We start from the raw sequence: 20,069 nt of genomic DNA, 5'->3' as shown, positions 1-20,069 counted from the left end.
ACCCTGTATCAGGGAGGAAAGGTTAGCGCTCTGAGTGGCAGGACTGGGACTGATGGGCATGGTATCTAGATTTGGCTGACGGCACTGACTCATGTCGTAAGCAAGTCTTGGTCTAGGAGTGACGCCGTATTAGTGGTTCTTTCCACCTCCAAGAACATCTACGAACACCCAGATTGTTACGACAGATGATCTTTAATCACCCAGACTCAACATCTCCTCGTCTCTAAAGTCAGGCTGGCTAAGGGGGAGGCAGGTTAGGCTGAGAGGTCATGCTTCTTACCCCTTTTACTCCCTTCAGGTCTCCTTTCAACAGGCTGTCCAGGGGAAAGGTGATGATGTTGTTCATGTTCTGGAACTGCGGACAAGCGAGCAAGCGAGAGAGAGAAGGGGGGGGGAGTGGGGTAGAGAGAAAGAGAGAGAGAGAGAGAGAGAGAGAGGGAGTGGGGTAGAGAGAGGGGGAAAGAGAGAGAGAGAGAGAGAGAGAGAGAGAGGGAGTGGGGTAGAGAGAGGGGGAAAGAGAGAGAGAGAGAGAGAGAGGGGTAGAGAGAGGGGGAAAGAGAGAGAGAGGGGGGGGGGGTAGAGAGAGGGAGAGGGGGAGAGAGAAGACAGGAGGTTACATCGCAGGGTTTAACACTGAGCCCGAGTAACAGACAGAAATGATAGGTGGTAGCTGAGGACATGTGATACCCTCTGCTGCCGGGATGTGTGTGTGTGCCTATGTGTGTGTACTGTATGCATGTAGCTTTACAAAGACACACACAATTCCTGTAATAACATAGTTATGTCCTTTCCGTAGCATTCAGTACGTTCTATATGGGGCAGAGGAAGGAAATACAGATCCTAGCTGGACAGAGAAACCACTCAGACAAGATGGCCGCTCGCGATACAATCTCTAATCACTGAGTGTTCATGGACATGATTTCTGTGGGGTAGCAGGTGGTTCTAATAAAGCTTGGGGATTGTTTCAACGTGGGCTGGATTCAGAGTGGGAGCCTGATCAGAGTAAAGTAGATCCAGCTGAGATGCTGGTGGTGGAGGAGCATGCTAGTCGCAGCAGTGGGGAAGTGATTTGGCCCTGAGGATGGGTTTCCAGAGTGTTCTGACCCATTGGGATGGACACATTCAGGACGGGACGGAAAATCCAATCTGCTGTCACACGTACGTGCCTAGTACACACACACACACACACACCACTTATGCCATCTCACCAGATTCTTGAAGAGGGCAGTAAGCTCTTTGGTGAAGACTGAGAACTTGAGGAAGGCAGAACCCAGGTCAGGGTCGTCTCTGTAGACACAGTTCTCCCCAAACTTCTCCAGGGCCTGCGTGTACTGCTCCTCGTTCTCCACATGAGCTATGGGACAGAGAGACAGGCAGGCAGACAGACAAAACAGACAGGTCAGACAGACAGGTCAGAACATGGGAGACCAAGACAGAGAGACAGACACGGGGCATGGCAGCCAGTTGATGTGTCATGGTGACAGTAACATTTCACCACTGACACAGCTTTAGGCGAGAGCAGTCAGCAAAGCACATACTGTCCTACTGCACACCAATCACACACACAGTACCCACACACACACACACCAAACACGTACACACATACACAGATACACACAGACAGGCCTTTTCTGATCTTTACAAGGTTAAAATCAATCCTCCTGATAAATAATAAATGATGGCCTTCGTTAGAGTGCAGTGTACGTGATATGAGATCCAGCTCTTCCTTTCCCTTTCTTCCCCCCCTTTCCCTCTCTCTCCCTCTCCCTTCCGCACCCTCTCCTCTAAGCCTCATTTCTGCCTGCAAAGGACACAGGGAAGGACAGGAAGAGGGCTGCAGTGTCAGAATAGCGCAACTCCAGAACAGAAGGATGAGACAGAGAGAGAGAGAGAAACAGAGAGAGAGATAAAGAGAGACAGAGAGATACAGAAAGAGAGACAGAGAGATAAAGAAAGACAGAGCAGTCATTCTCTGTCTAGGTCAAGTAACTAACTATCTCATGAAGTCAAACGTTGAGCAACACTGAAGGTATGACTCACCATGGCTCTGTGTGTATGTGTGTGTGTGTGTGTGCAGTGTGCGTGTGTGCATGCTATCACGTGCTGCTCAACGAAGTGAGACTAAAGCTGCAGAATATGGGCGTGGTACTGTTACAAATACAATCACAGAGAAAGGAAAGGCTCCGCTCTAGCATGCACCAGACCAGTATACACCAGATCACCCCACAGCAGCCAGCCAACCAGCCAACCAGCCCTCTAGTCCAACAGCCAGCCAGTCATCAAGTTGTCAGCCAGCCATCCAGCCAGTCACCCAGCCAGCCAGCAGGGGGACAGATGCTCGAGTCACACAGCAGCTGATGCATGTTAAGCAGGGGAGGACTGGGGGGGACCACCGACCACAGCAGCTCGCTTAGACACCAACGGGCGTTACCATGACGACCCTGCACCCTCCCCTCCTCTGAGAACTGTGTGGGGACGACAGCGTGTGTGTGTGTGAGTATGTGAGTATGTGTGTGCGTGTGTGTGAGAGCCTGCTTCATTAGAACCCAGCTCAGCTCCAGCGAGCCAAGCGTCTAGGGAGCAGCTTGTCATCAGAGACACACAGCGCTCAGAGAGACACAGCGCTCACACAGAGAGAGAGAGAGACGATGGCCAGGGCACTAGTGGAGTGTGTGTGTGTGCGTGTGAGTTTGTGTCATAACTGAAGGAGTGTGAAGAAGACAGACACCCCCAGACACCTGCCACCAGAGAATGATTCATCGCACGCACGCCCGTACGCACGCGTTCACACACACACACACACACAGGTACAGAGCAGAGAGAGAGAGGCGAGAGAAGGTAATGATTGGGAGCTGGAGGTGGAGAAGGTGAGGGCTGGAGCCAGCAGCTAGAGAGGAGGTTTGGGGAGGAGGAGCCGAGAGCTCACGACCTGCAGGAGCCTTCTGGAGATGAAACACTACAGCTACTCTGTAGGGAGGGGCTGTTGCTCACTGTGTAATAGGCTGCAATGCTGCCATGTCAACAGGACACACACACACACTCTGCTTTGACATCACACACAGCTGCCTTATCTGTGGCACATGGCCGGGGGGGGTGCTTTTTGTTTTGAAGAGAAACAGGAGCTCAGGAACGTACCTATTCACCTGTGACTGGCATCATGCAAGACTGCACACACACACACACAGCATAAACCCCCTGTAGTTAGAGAGATCAGCATCACATAACTCTTTCACTGTCTGCCTCTCTTTGATAGCAGGGCACTGTGACAGCAAAGGCGGTGTGTGTGTGTGTAGTGATGTGGATAGAGCGAAGTGGAGGGGTTCCATCCTGTCACTGTCCCTCAGGAAACACTGTCCCTGTGTTCTGTGTTTAGAGCAACAAATGGAGACACGCACACACACACACACACTCTTGGTTGCTGTGTATTATCTAAGAGCCCAGGGGGTGATGGAGGTTGTTATTGCAGCCCTCCCCGTCCCTCACGCACATACTGTTTAATCACCAGATAGCACACACAACTGCTGTTTCCTCTCTGCCATGCCTCCAAATGTCTCTTTATCTCCCTTACACAGTCAAGCACACTCACACACACACACATTCAAGCACACTCACACACACACACACACACACACACTCACACTCACACACACACAATTCATTCCTGGGCCTACTAGCAGTGGCTAATGTCAACACCCCTATCGATTTACCAACCTAAGGCCGCTCTCTTTCCGGTAAACACTGGAGTTACATCGCTTTAACAAGATGGCCGCCCGCGGTCCTCAGGGTTGTAAAAGTTTACCCAGAGGACAGAGTGGTGGAGAGGTAGATATGGGCCATCGTTAAAGGCCGCCGCATGATGAGATATGGGAGATGTACTTAGTGAGGCTTGGCTCGCCTCTCTCTGTGGTCTCTCTCTCTGTGGTCTCTCTCTCTGTGGTCTCTCTGCTGCCTCTCTCACAGACACATACATCCACTGGGTAATTACATTAGTGCTTATGGGAGCCTCATTCTCTTGGTTACCTGGCAGCAGCAAGAATGCCTGTTTTGTGATTGTGTGTGTGTGTGCGTGCGTGTGTGTCGTGACTTGTGATGGAAAACTACAAATCTGGAACAGAGAGGCAGGGGAATAACATCTGAGAAATCTTCATGTCTATGCGTGAGCAGACAATGTGTGTGCGTGTGCGCATGTGTGTCCCTTGTGTGTGTGTGGGCATGCATCATACGTGGGGTGGCTCAGATTCACAGCAGCTGGGCACCCGCGCAAACACAGAAACAGCCCAGCCCATCCACCAGGCTGGAACCTGGGTGCTGCTGGGCTGCAGCTTGGATGCTGCAGCCTTGTTAGAGGACAGAAGACTACAGAGTGAGACAGCAAGAGAGAAATAGAGAGAGACATGGAGATTTATCAGGGCTCTGTTGAATAATGCCAACATCTCCCTTCCACTGGCAGAGAAAAACGAACACTCACCCCAGCAACTACACCACGCACCCCAGCAACTACACCACGCACCCCAGCAACTACACCACGCACCCCAGCAACTACACCTTGCACCCCAGCAACTACACCACGCACCCCAGCAACTACACCTCGCACCCCAGCAACTACACCACGCACCCCAGCAACTATACCCCTCACCCCAGCAACTACACCACTCACCCCAACAACTACACCACGCACCCCATTAACTACACCACGCACCCCATTAACTACACCACGCACCCCATTAACTACACCACGCACCCCATTAACTACACCACGCACCCCATTAACTACACCACGCACCCCAGCAACTATACCCCTCACCCCAGCAACTACACCACTCACCCCATTAACTATACTACTCACCGCAGCAACTATACTACTCACCCCAGCAACTATACTACTCACCCCAGCAACTATACTCACCGCAGCAACTATACCCCTCGCCCCAGCAACTATACCCCTCGCCCCAGCAACTATACCCCTCGCCCCAGCAACTATACCCCTCGCCCCAGCAACTATACCCCTCGCCCCAGCAACTATACCCCTCGCCCCAGCAACTATACCCCTCGCCCCAGCAACTATACCCACCACAGCAACTATACTCCTCACCCCAGCAACTATACCCCTCACCCCAGCAAAATGAGCTGTTCTCTTTAGACCTCAGCATATCCAGTATTTGTTGTAATAATATAGACATTAAGGGATCAGTTAGGTTGTTTCCACACCAAATAAATCTAGAGACAAGCTTGTCCACCCCCGCAGATAAGAGAAGGCTGCTTTGACAGTGTGATAAAGCGGTTAGAACCACTGTCAATGGCTTCCAGATCCCCCGCTGACCTCCCCTTCTACACCCTAACCAGGGCCTGCTCTGTCCACCTACCTGGAGCCCATCAGCCTCCTGTCCCTCCACACACACACACACACACACCTCTATGATGGAGTTCAGTCTGTGTCTGTGAGAGGAGCACAGACAGGTGTGGAAGCTGTCACACACAAACCAGGACAGTATCAACCTCCAGTATCTGTCTGTTAGGGAAATACTCCCAAACCTTAGATGTTATCAAGGAAACGGCCCGTCAAATGCAAATAGGTGGATTTGTACTGCAAGCAGGCTTAATTTGTTATGGAAACACACGCACAGAAGCAGTGGGAGAGGCCTTCACACCGCTGTCCACTGCAGTTATGTTGTGTAAGGTGACAACTATTCCAGTTCTTCAGAATGAAAGGAAGCAGATGGGGTCAATGCTGGGAACTTCGAGGAACTTCATTAGAACCAAGTATAAAGGAAAACACACACATACACAGAGACACACACACACACACAGGCAGGCAGGCAGGCAGGCAGGCAGGGCGTGCCCTGAGACAGCTGTTCCTCTATGGGGGTCTGGAGCAGACAGCTGTCCCCCTGAACAGAGGAGCACTGTTCCCAAAAAAGACCAGCTCAGCATTATGTTCCCCTCCCTGCTCTCTCCCCCTCTCCCTTTCTTTCTCGATCACTCTTTCCATATTATGTCTTCTCTCCTTTTATCTTGTTCCTCTCTTTCAATCTCTCTTTTCTTCTCTCTCTCAGCAGGGTTCTGTCAGACAGGCCAAACATTAAGCAGCCCAACAGTCAGAGCCAACCGCAGTGACATACACACACGTGCTACTCACCCAGACCAGAGGTGTAGATGGCTTTGACAGACTTCTTCATCTTGTAGAGGACACTACGATCCACATCCAAAGCCTGCACAAAGGGAGGGAAAGAGGGAAGCAAGGGAAGGAAGGAAGGAAGGAAGGAAGGAAGGAGAAGGACGGAGGGTTAATAAGCAGTTCACCGTTTCTCATAACAAAGCACAGGGGAACACCCACGGTTCATTAGGCTGCCTGATACTTCTCAGCAGTGTCTGAGAGGAAAACTGGACCGAGGCCGTCACCGCCTGAGACCACTTTTCCTGTTCTATAAACCTTAGGAATATCTAAGGGATGGAGAGAAAGGGGGATGGAGAGACGAAGGGGATCTCTTCTCCCAGGAACATTGGCAGGCATCTCCCACCACTGGCCTCAGTGGACTCGGGTGTGTGTGGCACGGTCTGCGGGTAGCAGGTGTGTGTTTATGTGTGTGTTGAAGCTGGCAGCATCCATTCTGTCTGCTGCAATTCATTATTCAGGGCAATGCTATAAATAGATTTGCTACACTCCCTTCTCCATCAGAACCAGGAAGCCTACAGTACAGTGTTTGTGTGGGTGGGTGTGCGTGTGTGTGTTAGTGTAACAAAGAGAGCGACAGCAGGGTGGCAGGCTGTCTGAAGAGGCCAGAAGGTGCACATATCCATGCTCATATAGCTTTAAAAACATACACAGGCAAACATTCACTTAGTGACTCCCTCACACAAACATCCACACACACACACGCACCATGCTGAGACAATGCACCACTGTACTACCAACTGATGATTGGAGGGGATCTTTGGGGATTTGGGAAATGAGTCCGGTTGATGATTAAGTAGCCCACCCCCTCCCTGGTTTTGGCGCCAGTCCACTCTACCCTCCTTCCTTCCCAACCTCAACACATCAGACCCCCCCCCCACCTCCCCACCAACTTACTGAAAACAAAACCAGACATCTACAAAGGCTTCCTTTCATCAAATACAGTACACGCACATCCCCACACTAGTTCCAATGCCAAACAAGTAGCCATGTTACAGAAAATACCAAAACATCGAAAACCCCCAGTGTTAGTGAGTCAGTATGCTGCGATGTTGTCCGTCGCCGGGCTGCAGTGTCTGCGCGGCCCTCGCTGTTCTGTGGTGTGCTGTTACACACAGCGCCCGAGCAGCCAGCTGACAATGTACTTCTTCATGTTGACCAGGCCTGGCCCCTGGCTGAGGAGCTCCCATGCGCTTCCCTGGCAAGGTTCCCAACGTGTGGAAGAACCCTGAGAGCATGGGAGGCTTCTTTAGTGTCGTTTCGGTGGAAGAACTCGTAAAGAAAAGATGAATCACAGGGCTGGTGCCTTGTTCTTGGGAGAGTTCTTTTTTCTGAAGAACCAGAAAGACCTCCTCTTCTGACCTGAAGTTGACCTTTGCGTCAGCCAATCAGAAGCGGTGCAGCGGTCCCAGGGATAGGGACCCTAGCCGGCCTATTGTGTGAGAGCTTATTCCCTTTCCTTTCACAGCCCCAGTCCGGACATGTTTTGTTCCTCGTGCCGGGTGGCTGAGATGTGGCGACTTTGCAGTGTGGCTAGTACAGACCATTCCTTAAATCTGACCACAGCAAATACTGTTAGAACTCTGCACTTCTGATCAGTGATATTCTGCTGTATTTTCCATATACACTTTGTATAAAGTGTCAGATAAATCAATAAAATGTATGTAATGTATGTAAGAGCAAGAGAGAGGAGTGAGAAATTCGCCATCTTCTCTCGTTAGCCAAGCGCGCTTAGTCATCGTTAGCACAGACGTTAACAAGATCTCCACCTGGCCCATCCCACTCAGTCAGCTGGGCTGTGTCACAAAAACAACAACAACAGACAGCATACTTCTGTTATCTATTAACATCCAATTTACAGAGTACCGGTACTACAAGTTAAATGTGCAGTGGGTTCCGGCGCTGGTGTTCAGGATGACTGACTTTGGTGTAAACTAGGTAGACAAGCACGCACGAGCACGCACGCGCACGCACGCTCCTCTTAGCTGTTCAGTCCTGGAGAACCTGTGGGTTTAGGCGAACAGTTCTAAAAGCTTCTTTGCTGACATCACATTTCTCCCAGGGTAGACCGGCTAATCTCTACAGCAGATCTCTAATTGATCTAGCCTACAGCTTTACCTCTCCTCTGCACCTCGCTCCCTCTTTCTGTCCGTCTTCCTGTCTCTGTCGTCTGTGTCTCTCTCACACTCTCTCTCTCTCCCTGAAGGACAGGAGCCCTGAGCCTGGGCAACAGTGATGTCACACTGCAGCAGCAGCATTCATTAAATACAAACTAAGCTTCAGGAATCGTCTTTCTGGTCCTGGAGAGGGAGAGTTCATCTGAGGCGGAGACAGAGGAACCGATCCTTCTACATCAGGGCGGTCTTGGTCTCTGCTGCTCACCCTGCAGACGCCATGCCTCGCGTTCAGAAGAGAGTGCCAGGGGCTCAGGAGGACAGCCCTACAACACCCTGGACTGGACAGAGAGGGAGCCCAGGGAATGCTGACCTGAGTGACAGCCCTCCTCCTCCTCCCAGCCAGACGGTCTTCCAGCCAGCCTCCCATCCAGCGGACAAACTGACATCTGCAGCAGGAGCTGACCACCAGAGCACTGCTGCTTTGCTGGACAGGTAGTCTACGTGGAGAGAGGATTTATAATGTTTGGACTTCTGATTCTGGCATACACACATATGATCAGAGGTGCTGATGTTCTCAACGCTGCAATCTTCTAGTCAAGAAGCAGTCAAGCTAGACATCTTGGAAAAGGTGTGATTGGGATGTTTTACTGTGATCGGTCCAACACACATACACATACACACACACACACACAGGCACGCACACCACGCCTCAGCAGACCCCTTCAATCTGAGGAGAGTGCTCTGTCAGGGAGCTGGATGAGAAGGGGACAGACGGAGGTTGTAAACCAGACCCAGCTGAACACACACACACACACACACACTCCTATAAATCATTGTCACACATTCTCTCTCTCCTACTCTTTTAGTTACTCAGCCAAGCATTCAGTCTCAGACAGGCTTTCACTCATCCAGTAAGTCACATACAGACAACCACACACACACATTCACTCTCCCTTTAGTATTCAGGGTTTTGCTGATTCAACTCCAAGAACCAGGCCATCCTATTGTGTGCCTTCTTGTTTGAAGAGTAACCATTCTATAAAATTCAACACTTTTGACCCAAAACTACTTAGAAAAACAAGGGGGGACTTCCAGGGCGGTGAGGCTGCAGGGCACTGCCTCTCTCTCTCTCTCTCTCTCTCTCTCTCTCTCTCTCTCTCTCTCTCTCTCTCTCTCTCTCTCTCTCTCTCTCTCTCTCTCTCTCTCTCTCTCTCTCTCTCTCTCTCTCTCTCTCTCTCTCTCTCTCTCTCTCTCTCTCTCTCTCTCTCTCTCTCTCTCTCTCTCTCTCTCTCTCTCTCTCTCTCTCTCTCTCTCTCTCTCTCTCTCTCTCTCTCTCTCTCTCTCTCTCTCTCTCTCTCTCTCTCTCTCTCTCTCTCTCTCTCTCTCTCACACACACACACACACACACACACACACACACACAACAACAACATAATAGATGGCCTTAAAGCATGAAGGAAATACATTACAATTCACTGCACACAGCCATGTCAAATCAGCATTTTGTTTGGTTTCCTAGAAGACGATGTTCCAAGACTCACTGGTACTTAGAATGACCCTGCTTAGGCGAGATGCCGGTCGAGCAAATGAATGAGTCCTCTTAACACATGACATCATCAGTGGGCACCAGCTGGCTCTGTCTGGAGGTACAAGAGCACGATCGAGGATGCTGGCGCAAGTCCTAATCCGCTCGCTATCCTTTAGTCATCATCCCTCAGACTGGCTGACCAGGGTCAATAGCGTAGGCTAACCCTGTGCTGTGCTGTCTGTCTGGGCAGCTAGCTGAGCCTCGCCCAGGCCTGGTCACGCCCACACCCAGGCCTAATACCCCAGGGCACTTGGCCCCGCATTTGCCAAGGTCTTTCAAACCAAAACAAGAGCGGAAATGAGCGAGGGGACGAGGGAGGGACATCCATATTTCATGAGCTTTTCATAGCACGCCCATTGTTCCTCTCTCCTGGTGGACTGCACTGCTTTTCAATGCTTCTTTCTCCCTCTGGGACACGTGCAAAGAATGAAGGGGGGAAATCTAGTAATAACAAGACAGGCAGATTTGTTTAAACTTTTCCCCTAAAAAGAAAGTGGTATTTTTAGGCCCTGGAGTAGCCTAACTGGATGGAGAGAGAGTGGAGCTGGTCCCACCCACAGCCCTGAGGCCCTGGGTATCTGCTGCCTCCAGGAACGTACTGGAAGACATTCCTGGATGATTGCATGCTACACGTTGGACTGACAGGGACGTCTCTGCTTCTGGACTAGTCATGGAGCCGTCATGCGATGACAGCATGTCTCGCGTGACTGCCGCCTCCCTAACCTCTGCCTTCAGCACGTACACGCGCGGTCCAACACAGGCGCGGTCTAACATGCACAGACGCATTGGTGTGGCACGGGCTGGGCTGCTCTCTTCGTGACATTCGGGAAGCTCATGTGCACTCTCAACGCCGCATCTCTTTGAACCGCAGAGGATCATGGGAGGCAGGAACACCCATGGTTCACAAGTCTGGTTCCTTTTTGGTGTCACTTTAGAACACTTTGCCCCCCTTACCTCCCCCTCCTCCCACCCCCAGCCTCCCACCTTGATTAGAGTCTGTGCCATGCGTTGGATCTCGGCCAGCAAGAATGAGACAGTCTGGGATATAATTATCCACTTGAATTGGGAAAGGAGTGTGTGGTGGTGGTGTGTGTGTGTGTGTGCAGGGGAGGCCTGATTCTAATCTAAGTTTCACAGAGACACCAGATGTTGTAGTTAAAGCAAACAAACACTCCATGAAGACAGAGAAAGATGGAGAGAGTGAGAGAGAAACAGCAACAAAAAGAGAGAGAGAGAGAGAGAGAGATGGAGAGAGAGAGAGAGAGAGAGAGAGAGAGAGAGAGAGAGAGAGAGAGAGAGAGAGAGAGAGAGAGAGAGAGAGAGAGAGAGAGAGAGAGAGAGAGAGAGAGAGATGGAGAGGGGCAGAGCTCTGGTGTGGTGGCAGCTCTAATCCATCTGCAGGGTTTCTTCTTCATCACCCCGGTCTGGTCTGATGTGAAAGAAGGAGACCTTCTCTCCGTCATGGGAGAGAGCGCTCTCGACCTCCCACACACATGCTCACTTGGCTACTGTGTGTAAAACACTCCCTCAGAAAGACAGGAAAATGACTTGTTATGTGGTAAGGGGCTGCTGCAGTGCAATGCAGCACAACACCTATGGGAAGACCCACAGGCAAGCACTTATCCCACACACACACACACACACACACACACACAGACAGTTAGTAGCCCTCAACAAGACAAAAAAAGCGAGGTCGGAAATGTTGATTCTAAAAATACAAGTCAACCCCCTTTGAAACACCCCATTGACACATATGAGCCATTTTGAGCTACAGAGTCAACATTAGAATAAGGCTATGTGCCATTAAGCAGACCGCTAACTAGCCGTGGTTCCTGTATTTGACTCCGAGCAGTAATTCATGCAGCTATGCTGACTAGCCCTGGGGCAGAGTGGAACATTTAGCCGGCCCTGACTCAGGGTCCTGGAGTACAGTATGAAGGGTTAGGAGAGCCATGAGGAGGGAGACCTCTCTTTCCTGGTACCATGAGAGTAGCCCCTGTAGCTTTGGTCCAGTCTGACGTAAACGGACACAAACACATAAACAAACAAAACCTCTAAACTGTAGACCAATACAGTCTTTTACATAAGTGTCCTTGACTGAACACGAGCGCAATGACGAACGCAGCACATTTCCCTTTGTCAGAGACCGAGACAATCTCAAAGACAACATTCTTTCTCCCTCTCTCTGACAATCTGGTGAAATATACAAGGTACCGCCTGACTTCCTTAAACACACACCTCTTCACCCTGTCCACGCCGTGTTGCTACAGCTCAGAGTGGTTAGGCCTCTTTACTGCTCCTCAGATAGAGGGGAAACAGCAGCCCTGGACCACAGCCCTCCCTCCCCACCTGCCAACTCACACTCACACTGGGCTAACGACTTCAACCCAGGTACTTAAACTGCTCAAGAAAACAATCTAGGGTTTAATGGAGAAAGTCACGCAGTGCCTTAACCATGCTAGATCTACAGGCTTCCCACATGCTCTTTTAGGCTGTATACATCAATGGCTTATATATGGCTCCATTTGTGACCAGAGGAAGGCAACCATCTGACTACCCCTGCTACCGACCACTTCAAAGACCTGTCTTGTCTGAGTCCTTCTTTTGTTTTTGAAGGCTGTTTATGACACTAGGACCAAGATGTTTAGTCACTGGGGGAGGGGGGGCATCAACATTAAGACATCAACTCACTTTCAAGTTGTTTAAAGGGTAAATTAACAGGTTGATTTGTGCTGGATGGGGTTTAAGTTTGTTTTTAGAAGTCTGTATGATAAAATAAATTATTGACGTAGAGGTTAGCTTTTTGGTTTTATATGCTGCACAGCATGGGCTACAGTACACAGATAAGGGCAACTTCTTTCAAAGAATATCTTTTAAGGGAAACTTAAGGGATGAATAACTGAAAAGACCCAGAGGCACCAATTTAAAGACTGTCTGAGTCATTAAGTGGAGTACTACTTAATGAAGTAAGTAAATTAGCAGGGGAATGAGGAAAGGGGGCTGGGGAAATGAAGACCAAATGTGGCTTGGTTTCTTCACTGTAGTCACTCCTGTCTGAAGATTCTGGCGTCTTGCGTCTGCAAGCATGTGTAAGCCTCATGAGTACAGTAGAGTTTAGTCGAGTCCTCATCAAGTACTCATCAATGATGCAATCCTATTTTTGAATCGGTTTTCAACTTTTCAAACCTTTTTTCGAAACTTTCATATTGAAAATATTTTTTTCAATAGAAAGCGAGAGGAGGAGAGGGGAGAACAGAGAAGCGTAGAACAGACTAAAGCAGAGCACAAGAGTCACGGCGGAAACATAGGCCATGCCAAGGGTACAATGCTAGAGGTGCACACAAGAAGCAATCTGCAGACAGTTTGAGGGAGAGAGAGACATACGTTCACCTGGAAATGATCATCTGGAGAATGTGGAAAACATGTGTGCTATATGGAGGGACGTGTGTGTGTGTGTTCTATAAGACTGTGTGTGTGTGTAAGGGGAACGGAATACCCTTCTAGTACATGGCTCCTTTGAAGTCCTCTGAAACTTTGATTATTTCTACTGAGTCTCCTCCTGTGTGAATCCTGTCTCCAGAAGAGGCAGATGAGGTGTGAGAGGAGACCCTGTATTACTGGCCCACAGCAGGTTAGACTACTGTACCAAGGCATGAAACATTCAGCGTGGTAAAGGTAAAAGAAAATAGAGCTTATGCTCACACAGCTGAGGTCAACCAGCAGCATCATATTTTTGTAAGGTTTTCAGCACCCGTCAGTAAAGTTTTCCAGCTCTGGACTGAGTTGAGAGAGAAGGGCTACTTTGTGCCTTTCCTGCTCCTCCAGGGGCCTCCCAAGCCTGCCTACTGGAACTAGTCAGAGGACAGACTTCGAAACAGGCTGCAGGTGAACTATATGGTATGAAACAGAAAAACTGAGATCGATCATACCTGCCATGTTTGTTACATGATACATGCTCCCATTTTTATAATCAATGAGTCATGCATGACATGAGTCCTGACTTTGAATCTCACCCATCTGTTCCGACATCAATCTTGTTAGATGGCTTACGGTTACATTAAGCTTATAAGAACCTGACTAAAGCTCCCCTGAGAGTCTTAAGGAACACATCTGAGGGCTGGTCCTCTGAGGGAGGAGGGATGCCAGCAGCAACTCTTAAGTAAAAGTGACGGCCCAGCAACGTTATTAGGAGGATTCCTGAGGAGACTGCTGTCGTCATGAACAGAGGCCAGCGCTGCAAATCAATGAGGGAGTTCATTAATGAGGAGGCATAGCCTGTCGTGGAACAAAGGCACTGAACAGAAGATGTCCCAGGCAATCTGGGGCAGGGCTTCAGATGGGGCACCTCCACACCCCCCACCCTGGACCCCAGACCCCCAGCTAAACAAAGGCCAGTGCACTCTTGACCTCCTCCTCAATAAATGCCCCCTCCAGTCCTCTGAGATCGTTTTTAGCATACTTCTTCATTCCGATGTCTTGCATTGACGGCATGTGTGTGTGTGTGATCATACTGTAACATAGCCCAACAGTCAAGTAGCATCACGCGGAACCCACTCGATTGGGACAGGACTCCCCACCCCCACCCCACCCCACCCTCCAAACACAACATACCCTTCCATCAGCAAGCTCCATGGGGAAGCCTTTTCATATGCGTGGGAGCCCAGTCTTAGCCTGGCTGATACAGAAAGGGCTTGTAGCCCCTAGATCATTGGAGGGGCACACCTCATGCTTCAAAGATAAATCCTGAAGGAAAACACTGAGGGAATTCCCATCTCCCAGACAGGAAGAAAGGATTTTTGTTTTTATAGTAGGGTTAGTGTGACATCTAATATGCTGAGAGGACATGACAGCACTATGCCCAGTTTTATACGTCTCTCTTACCAAATGAAAGAAGAAAAAAAATATTTTGTAAAGAGAACAAAAAAAAACTGCATACATTTGCCTCTATTAAAGTCTGACAGCAGATCTCTAAGGAGTACACCAGAAGAGAGGACAGACTAGGACACTCTTGATCCTACCAGCGACCTCATTTCAATTACAGAGAGTACATTAAGCCTCTTAGGACGAAAAAACAGGCCAAGGTGGCCGGCAAACAGGCCAGATCAGGCTAATAGGTCAACGCCCTCATAATGTATGTGAGTGTACGTCTGTGTGTGTCCACACATTAGGGTCCCTAAAGCCATTATGCCTTGATTGTCATAGCATCTAATCCCTATGAGGGCTTGTTAAAACTTCCCTCCATCCAAACCACCTGTTCCAGAGGGCAGCTGTTCCCTCCAGCCTGGCCATAACCCCATCTTATTGGAGATAAAAAACTATTACTCTTAGTGAAAGGGAGAAAATGAGTTGAAGTGTAGGAAGGCTACTGCTGTTTCAGCTCATTCACTCTGATAACAAACTCTTGTCTGTTGGATAGGCCAGTTGGAAACTAAACTACTGATATCATCATCAGTTTACACAAGATAAGGCAGGGATCCAATTCTCAGAGCTGGGGCAAAGAAAGAAACAGAACAGCACCAACAACAAATGGTTGGGTTTTAGATTTAAAGTTCCGCCGAGTGTTTCCGAGAGCATGACAGAGTGTCTTAATTGGTAACATTCTCACAATGCAGCCAGCCTTGACATTCACCCAAGCTTTGCCCCATTTCTTTTCTAAACTCCTGAGTTTCTGTGAGAATCCACTTGAGTATTCTAGTGGAGGCTCATCCTTATTGTGTAACGAAGCCAGGAATCAGTCCCTGAGAACAAGTCCTATAGAGAGGGTGCAGGGAGGGCATGGCTAAAGCTAGCGCCAACAGTTGCCACGGATTCTAGGAATGCCAGCACGATCCCCTTGATACTCCCCAATAATCTCCCTCCAGAATCATGCAGTCTTGGACAACATGCCTTAACAGCACATTGCTGGAATACCAACGTGAAGGACTTCAGTTAGGGTGGGATTAAATACCCCCCCCCCAAAAAAATACAGGACAAAAATGTCCCTTGCAGAGCACCGCCTATAAATAACCCTGATTCAACAGTAAAAAATTAGGAGAGTGAATGAAGGGAAGCTAAGGCCTGGTGTGCCTGGTGTTGGCCTGGTTATGGGGGTGGTGTTTTTGTCGGAGGGATGTGTGAAGAGGCTGGGGCCCCTGGGATGCTCACAGTCCTGGAATGTCTCCCTGTGAAAGGAAGGCCTGTGGTGGTTCGGTTTGGTCGGTTCAGAGAATCATTCAAAAGCCAGCATAATGGAAATCCTGGGTGGCATCTTGACAGCACACTGTGCCTTTACATTCTCATGGGCTACCATGTACAGCATAAATTCATTTGTTCAAACTACATTGGGAACTTTATAAATAACCGCAATGATGGAGTTATAACTTGGGGAAAAAAACATGGTGATGTAGCCTTCTTCCCTGTATCCCAGCAGTACCACACTGGCTAGACAGAATGCTGGCGTCACAACAACAGTAATTACACACACCTGTTAGGCCATGCTGACAGTAAACCAAACCAGTCATCTACTAACTGAGTCATAGGAGGCTTCGTTCAAAAAATGACAAGACTGGCGATGTTGTTTCTGAACTGTATAGAGACGCCATGAAACAGACCTAGTATTGACTTAATACTGCCAATGTTGCAGCCAACAGGGAGGGTGATAGGAGCACAGCTATTAGTGAAGTAGAACATTAAGGGGTCAGGGGAATACATCTCCTGTTTCACTAGGCTCTGCTCTGAGCCAGATCTGGAAGTGGATGTGGCAGATTAAGGAATATTGATTCCATTCAGATCCCCCATTTAGCTCTTCATCTTCCCTTTGGCAGAGACTTACAGAACCATGGGTAATGCCAGTGCTTGGCAGCTCCATAGCCTAGAGAAAGAGGGCTCAGGTGAGGGTCATTCTCAGCTAGGAGTATGAGGGACTACCTTCACCTGGGGTTTCCTGATGTCAACAAAGGGATGGAAGTACTTTTACTTGAACTATTACTACTCTAAGGGTCGGTTTGACCTCGGTGTTAAGTGCATTGTCTTGAGCTTTGAGGTTTCCTGGTAATCCCAGACAATGCAACACTGTACTGCACTGGCATCACCAGTCACATGTGGAGCCAGGGTCTTATAAAATGAGGTAAGTGCTGAGGTAAGTGCTGAAGAAAAGGCCCAGCTTGGAGGAGTTGCCATGTTCCACAGGAACCCAGAGGGGGGTTAATGACACCAGGCACAAACATCCTCTCTCTGGACAAACTGGTTTTATAGTCGTGTGGCTTTAAGGTCACACACACAGTAATCTGAGAGGCTTGTAAACTCCCATCACCACCACCCCCCCTACCCCGCTCTCTCTCTCTCTGCTGGACACATTAAGCCCATTTATTTGGCAATAAGAGACAAAGCTTTTATAGCCACAAGGCTAATTAAGGTTATGTCCACTGTAATGGGTTTATATAGAAATAATCACACTATAGACTGGGGTCCATTAAGCCCTAAGAATTATCATGTCTTCTCCCCAGACTCGATACAGGGTTAAAAGACTAATATATAGAGAACAGATAAAGTCCATTTTATATTGGTGGATGGTAAGGGATGAGAGTACAAATCATTCCGTACCCCTAAAGACTAAACAAGCTTTTCATTTGTTTAACATACTGCCACAGAGTTGGGACCAGTCCTTCGTACGAATCAGCTTGCAAGCAAAACAAGAACTCTGACCATCTGGTCAGACAGGATTTTCTGTGAAATCTTCCCCTCCCAGAATGAATCTAACTCATCTGCTAGGCTAGTAGTTCTCTGATGCCAGCAGACTCTCTAGAAAGCTGCTAATGTGTGAGTCACCTCAGGTCTCTATCACTCAAGTTATAACACATTGACACAACTGTCAAAACTGAGAGCACTATGTATGCTACTGGTGAACAATGCACATCCCAGTGCTGCTCTGCTAGCCAGGGAATTCCTTTTCCATCCAGGATGTTCAGCTGTCAGATGAAGGAGGAAAATGGAGACGTTAGCACTTTTATACCGAACAACAGCAGCCGCATCAGCAAAATGCTAGAGATTTGAACTATCACCAAGTCCTATCATGTACTCTATTCTACATCTGCACAGAGGTACAGTATCCTTTCAAAGCTGTAGCCTAGCTCTAGCCTAAATTGCTATCATTCATGTGAGGATAATAAAAACATACACTTGTCATAATTCAAAAAATCAAAAAAGGTGTTTCTATTGAAATGGCAACATTCAGTCTGTGCTATAACAATACAACTATGGACTTGAATCACAGTCATGTTTAAAAGCATTTCTCTTGAAAACTGAAGCAAAAGAGCTCGGCCTGGACAGCTGCATGAACACAATACATGGAAGTGTTCCTAGTCCACTGCAGAGTCTAATTGGTCAAACAGACGCAAGGCCTTGTTTGGCTCTAAAACAATGGCTGTGTGTTTTCTGGGCCTCAGAAATGGGAGGTCATCATAAGAAAACAGAAGTTCACACACAACAGTTCCACTCTCAACTAGGAGTTCCACTCTCAAAGTCTCACTATGAGCAAGTCTACCCAACTAATATTACTGAAAAAGAGAAGAAGAAAAAAAGGTTCCATCTGGAGGTGTTTGTAGACATGTTGCACCTGTCAGTTTGAACAGGTGCCAGGCTCACTCATAACTCCTGAAACACAGACTTATCTTAAAGGTCTTCATTGTGCCAAATGTGTAACGTCTCAGCCCCCCTCATACTGTCAGGGTGTCATACTGACAACAACATGCACATGCACCAGGCACACACAAACACAATGTGTGTTCCGTCGTGTATAAAAGTACAGTTAAAGTATAGGCCTACACATTTCACATACTAATTGAGAAATGGTCGTTTGAAATTAAGTGTTGCCTTTACTGTGCTACCCTTAGTCATGAATGGAAATGTAACGATCTAGGATAGACCATGAGACTGTCCTATAGGAACACGGTATGGGCCCCCCATGGTATGGGATTCACGGTATAGGCACAGAACTTAGAAAGGGGTGGTCGGTTTTTCACAGTAGCCTACTACAAAGCGGAAGTCTATGATCTGCAAGTTCGTGGAACTAACGCATCGGACAATGAATAACATATTCAGACAATGCAGCATTTAGACAAAGAATGTATCCGTTTCGTTGAAACAGGTGCTCCGCAAACTATTCTATTCCCTGTGAATTTAAACTATAGAGACCTTAATTACTATAGTAATAAATGGCGTACAGCCCTTAGTCAACGTCATTTAGCACTTGAGGTCTATTGATATTTAGTTATGAAGTGTAAAATCAAAGACCAAGAGAAGTTTGCTCTCCTCTGCACATGGTGCATCTATTGAGAAAACGCCCAACCATTCAGAACTATGACAAAGCTTCGCCAGTTAGGCAATTATTATGGTTCTGCATGGCAGTCTACAAAGACGTAGTAGCCTGTGAAGTCGTGATAAGCCGTGGATCAATGATGCTACCGAATGAGGACAGTGAAGGGTCTGCTAGAGTCTCACCTCTTCCAAGGCAGTGACCGTATTCCTGCAGTGGGACATTCGGGTGGTGAAGTTCGATGCTGTGGGCGCCTTGTAATCTTCATTCGTCTCTGCCACGAACTCCGAAACTGTTATTTGGTCAGGCATAATTAATCCTTTTTTGAAAATATTTAACACGTTTTCCTGCAGTCTTCCCGTGGTGCTTGTTGGAGAGAGAAAAAAATCACTAAGTAAAAGTCAGATGAAACGCTCCCATGTTAACCATTGGCAAATGTTGGTTCATTGAGCGCTCTCACTGAAAACCCAAGTGGAACTACGATTGAATTCTCCAGCTACTCAGCAGACGGTAACGACTCCGAGCGCCTCGCGCTTGTGGCTCTATCTGTGCTCTCCCTCCAAATTAGTGTCGAGCTCGCGCTGCAGGTAGACTTCTACTGAAAAAGCGGCGTTGTTGTGCTTTCCTATACTCTTTCTAAGACAATGCACCGATGAGTCCTGATAACTTCAGTATGGAAAACACCAAGACACTTCAATGAAAGCGCAGAAAGTGACAAAGGTAAAAGGAGGGATTCAATGGATGTGCGCTATCCAATGGAGAACACCAGCTGGTCGTGGCGACCCAATCACAGCCTATGGAAGGCGTGGTGTTGGGCCTTATCACGGCACCAACGTAGCTTTAAGGATTGAGCACCACCCAGAGCTTTTTAGAAAGCTCAGTAGAAATTGACAACTTTCG

General features: G+C 48.4%; 1 protein-coding gene across 3 annotated transcripts in view; it reads right to left on the bottom strand.

Annotated features, from left to right (window-relative positions):
* asap2a (ArfGAP with SH3 domain, ankyrin repeat and PH domain 2a) overlaps positions 1 to 19,712 on the bottom strand; it is a 37,899-nt gene extending 18,187 nt beyond the window's left edge. For all 3 annotated transcript variants that reach the window (XR_010877400.1, XM_067243004.1, XM_067243005.1), the window contains exons 1-4: positions 19,355 to 19,712; positions 6,137 to 6,209; positions 1,209 to 1,354; positions 281 to 355 (exon numbers count right to left, since the gene is read on the bottom strand). Coding sequence is in view for 2 of the 3 variants with exons in the window: in XM_067243004.1 (XP_067099105.1) it covers positions 281 to 355; positions 1,209 to 1,354; positions 6,137 to 6,209; positions 19,355 to 19,480 (420 nt within the window). In the remaining variant the exon portion in view is untranslated. The remainder of the gene's footprint in view (positions 1 to 280; positions 356 to 1,208; positions 1,355 to 6,136; positions 6,210 to 19,354) is intronic.
* Between the last annotated feature and the right edge of the window lie 357 nt (positions 19,713 to 20,069).

The sequence above is a fragment of the Osmerus mordax genome, chromosome 9, assembly GCF_038355195.1.
Source record: "Osmerus mordax isolate fOsmMor3 chromosome 9, fOsmMor3.pri, whole genome shotgun sequence".
NCBI classification, from domain to species: Eukaryota; Metazoa; Chordata; class Actinopteri; order Osmeriformes; family Osmeridae; genus Osmerus; species Osmerus mordax.
Note: the sequence above shows the minus strand (reverse complement) of the source record. Positions and strands in the feature narration are given on the sequence as shown.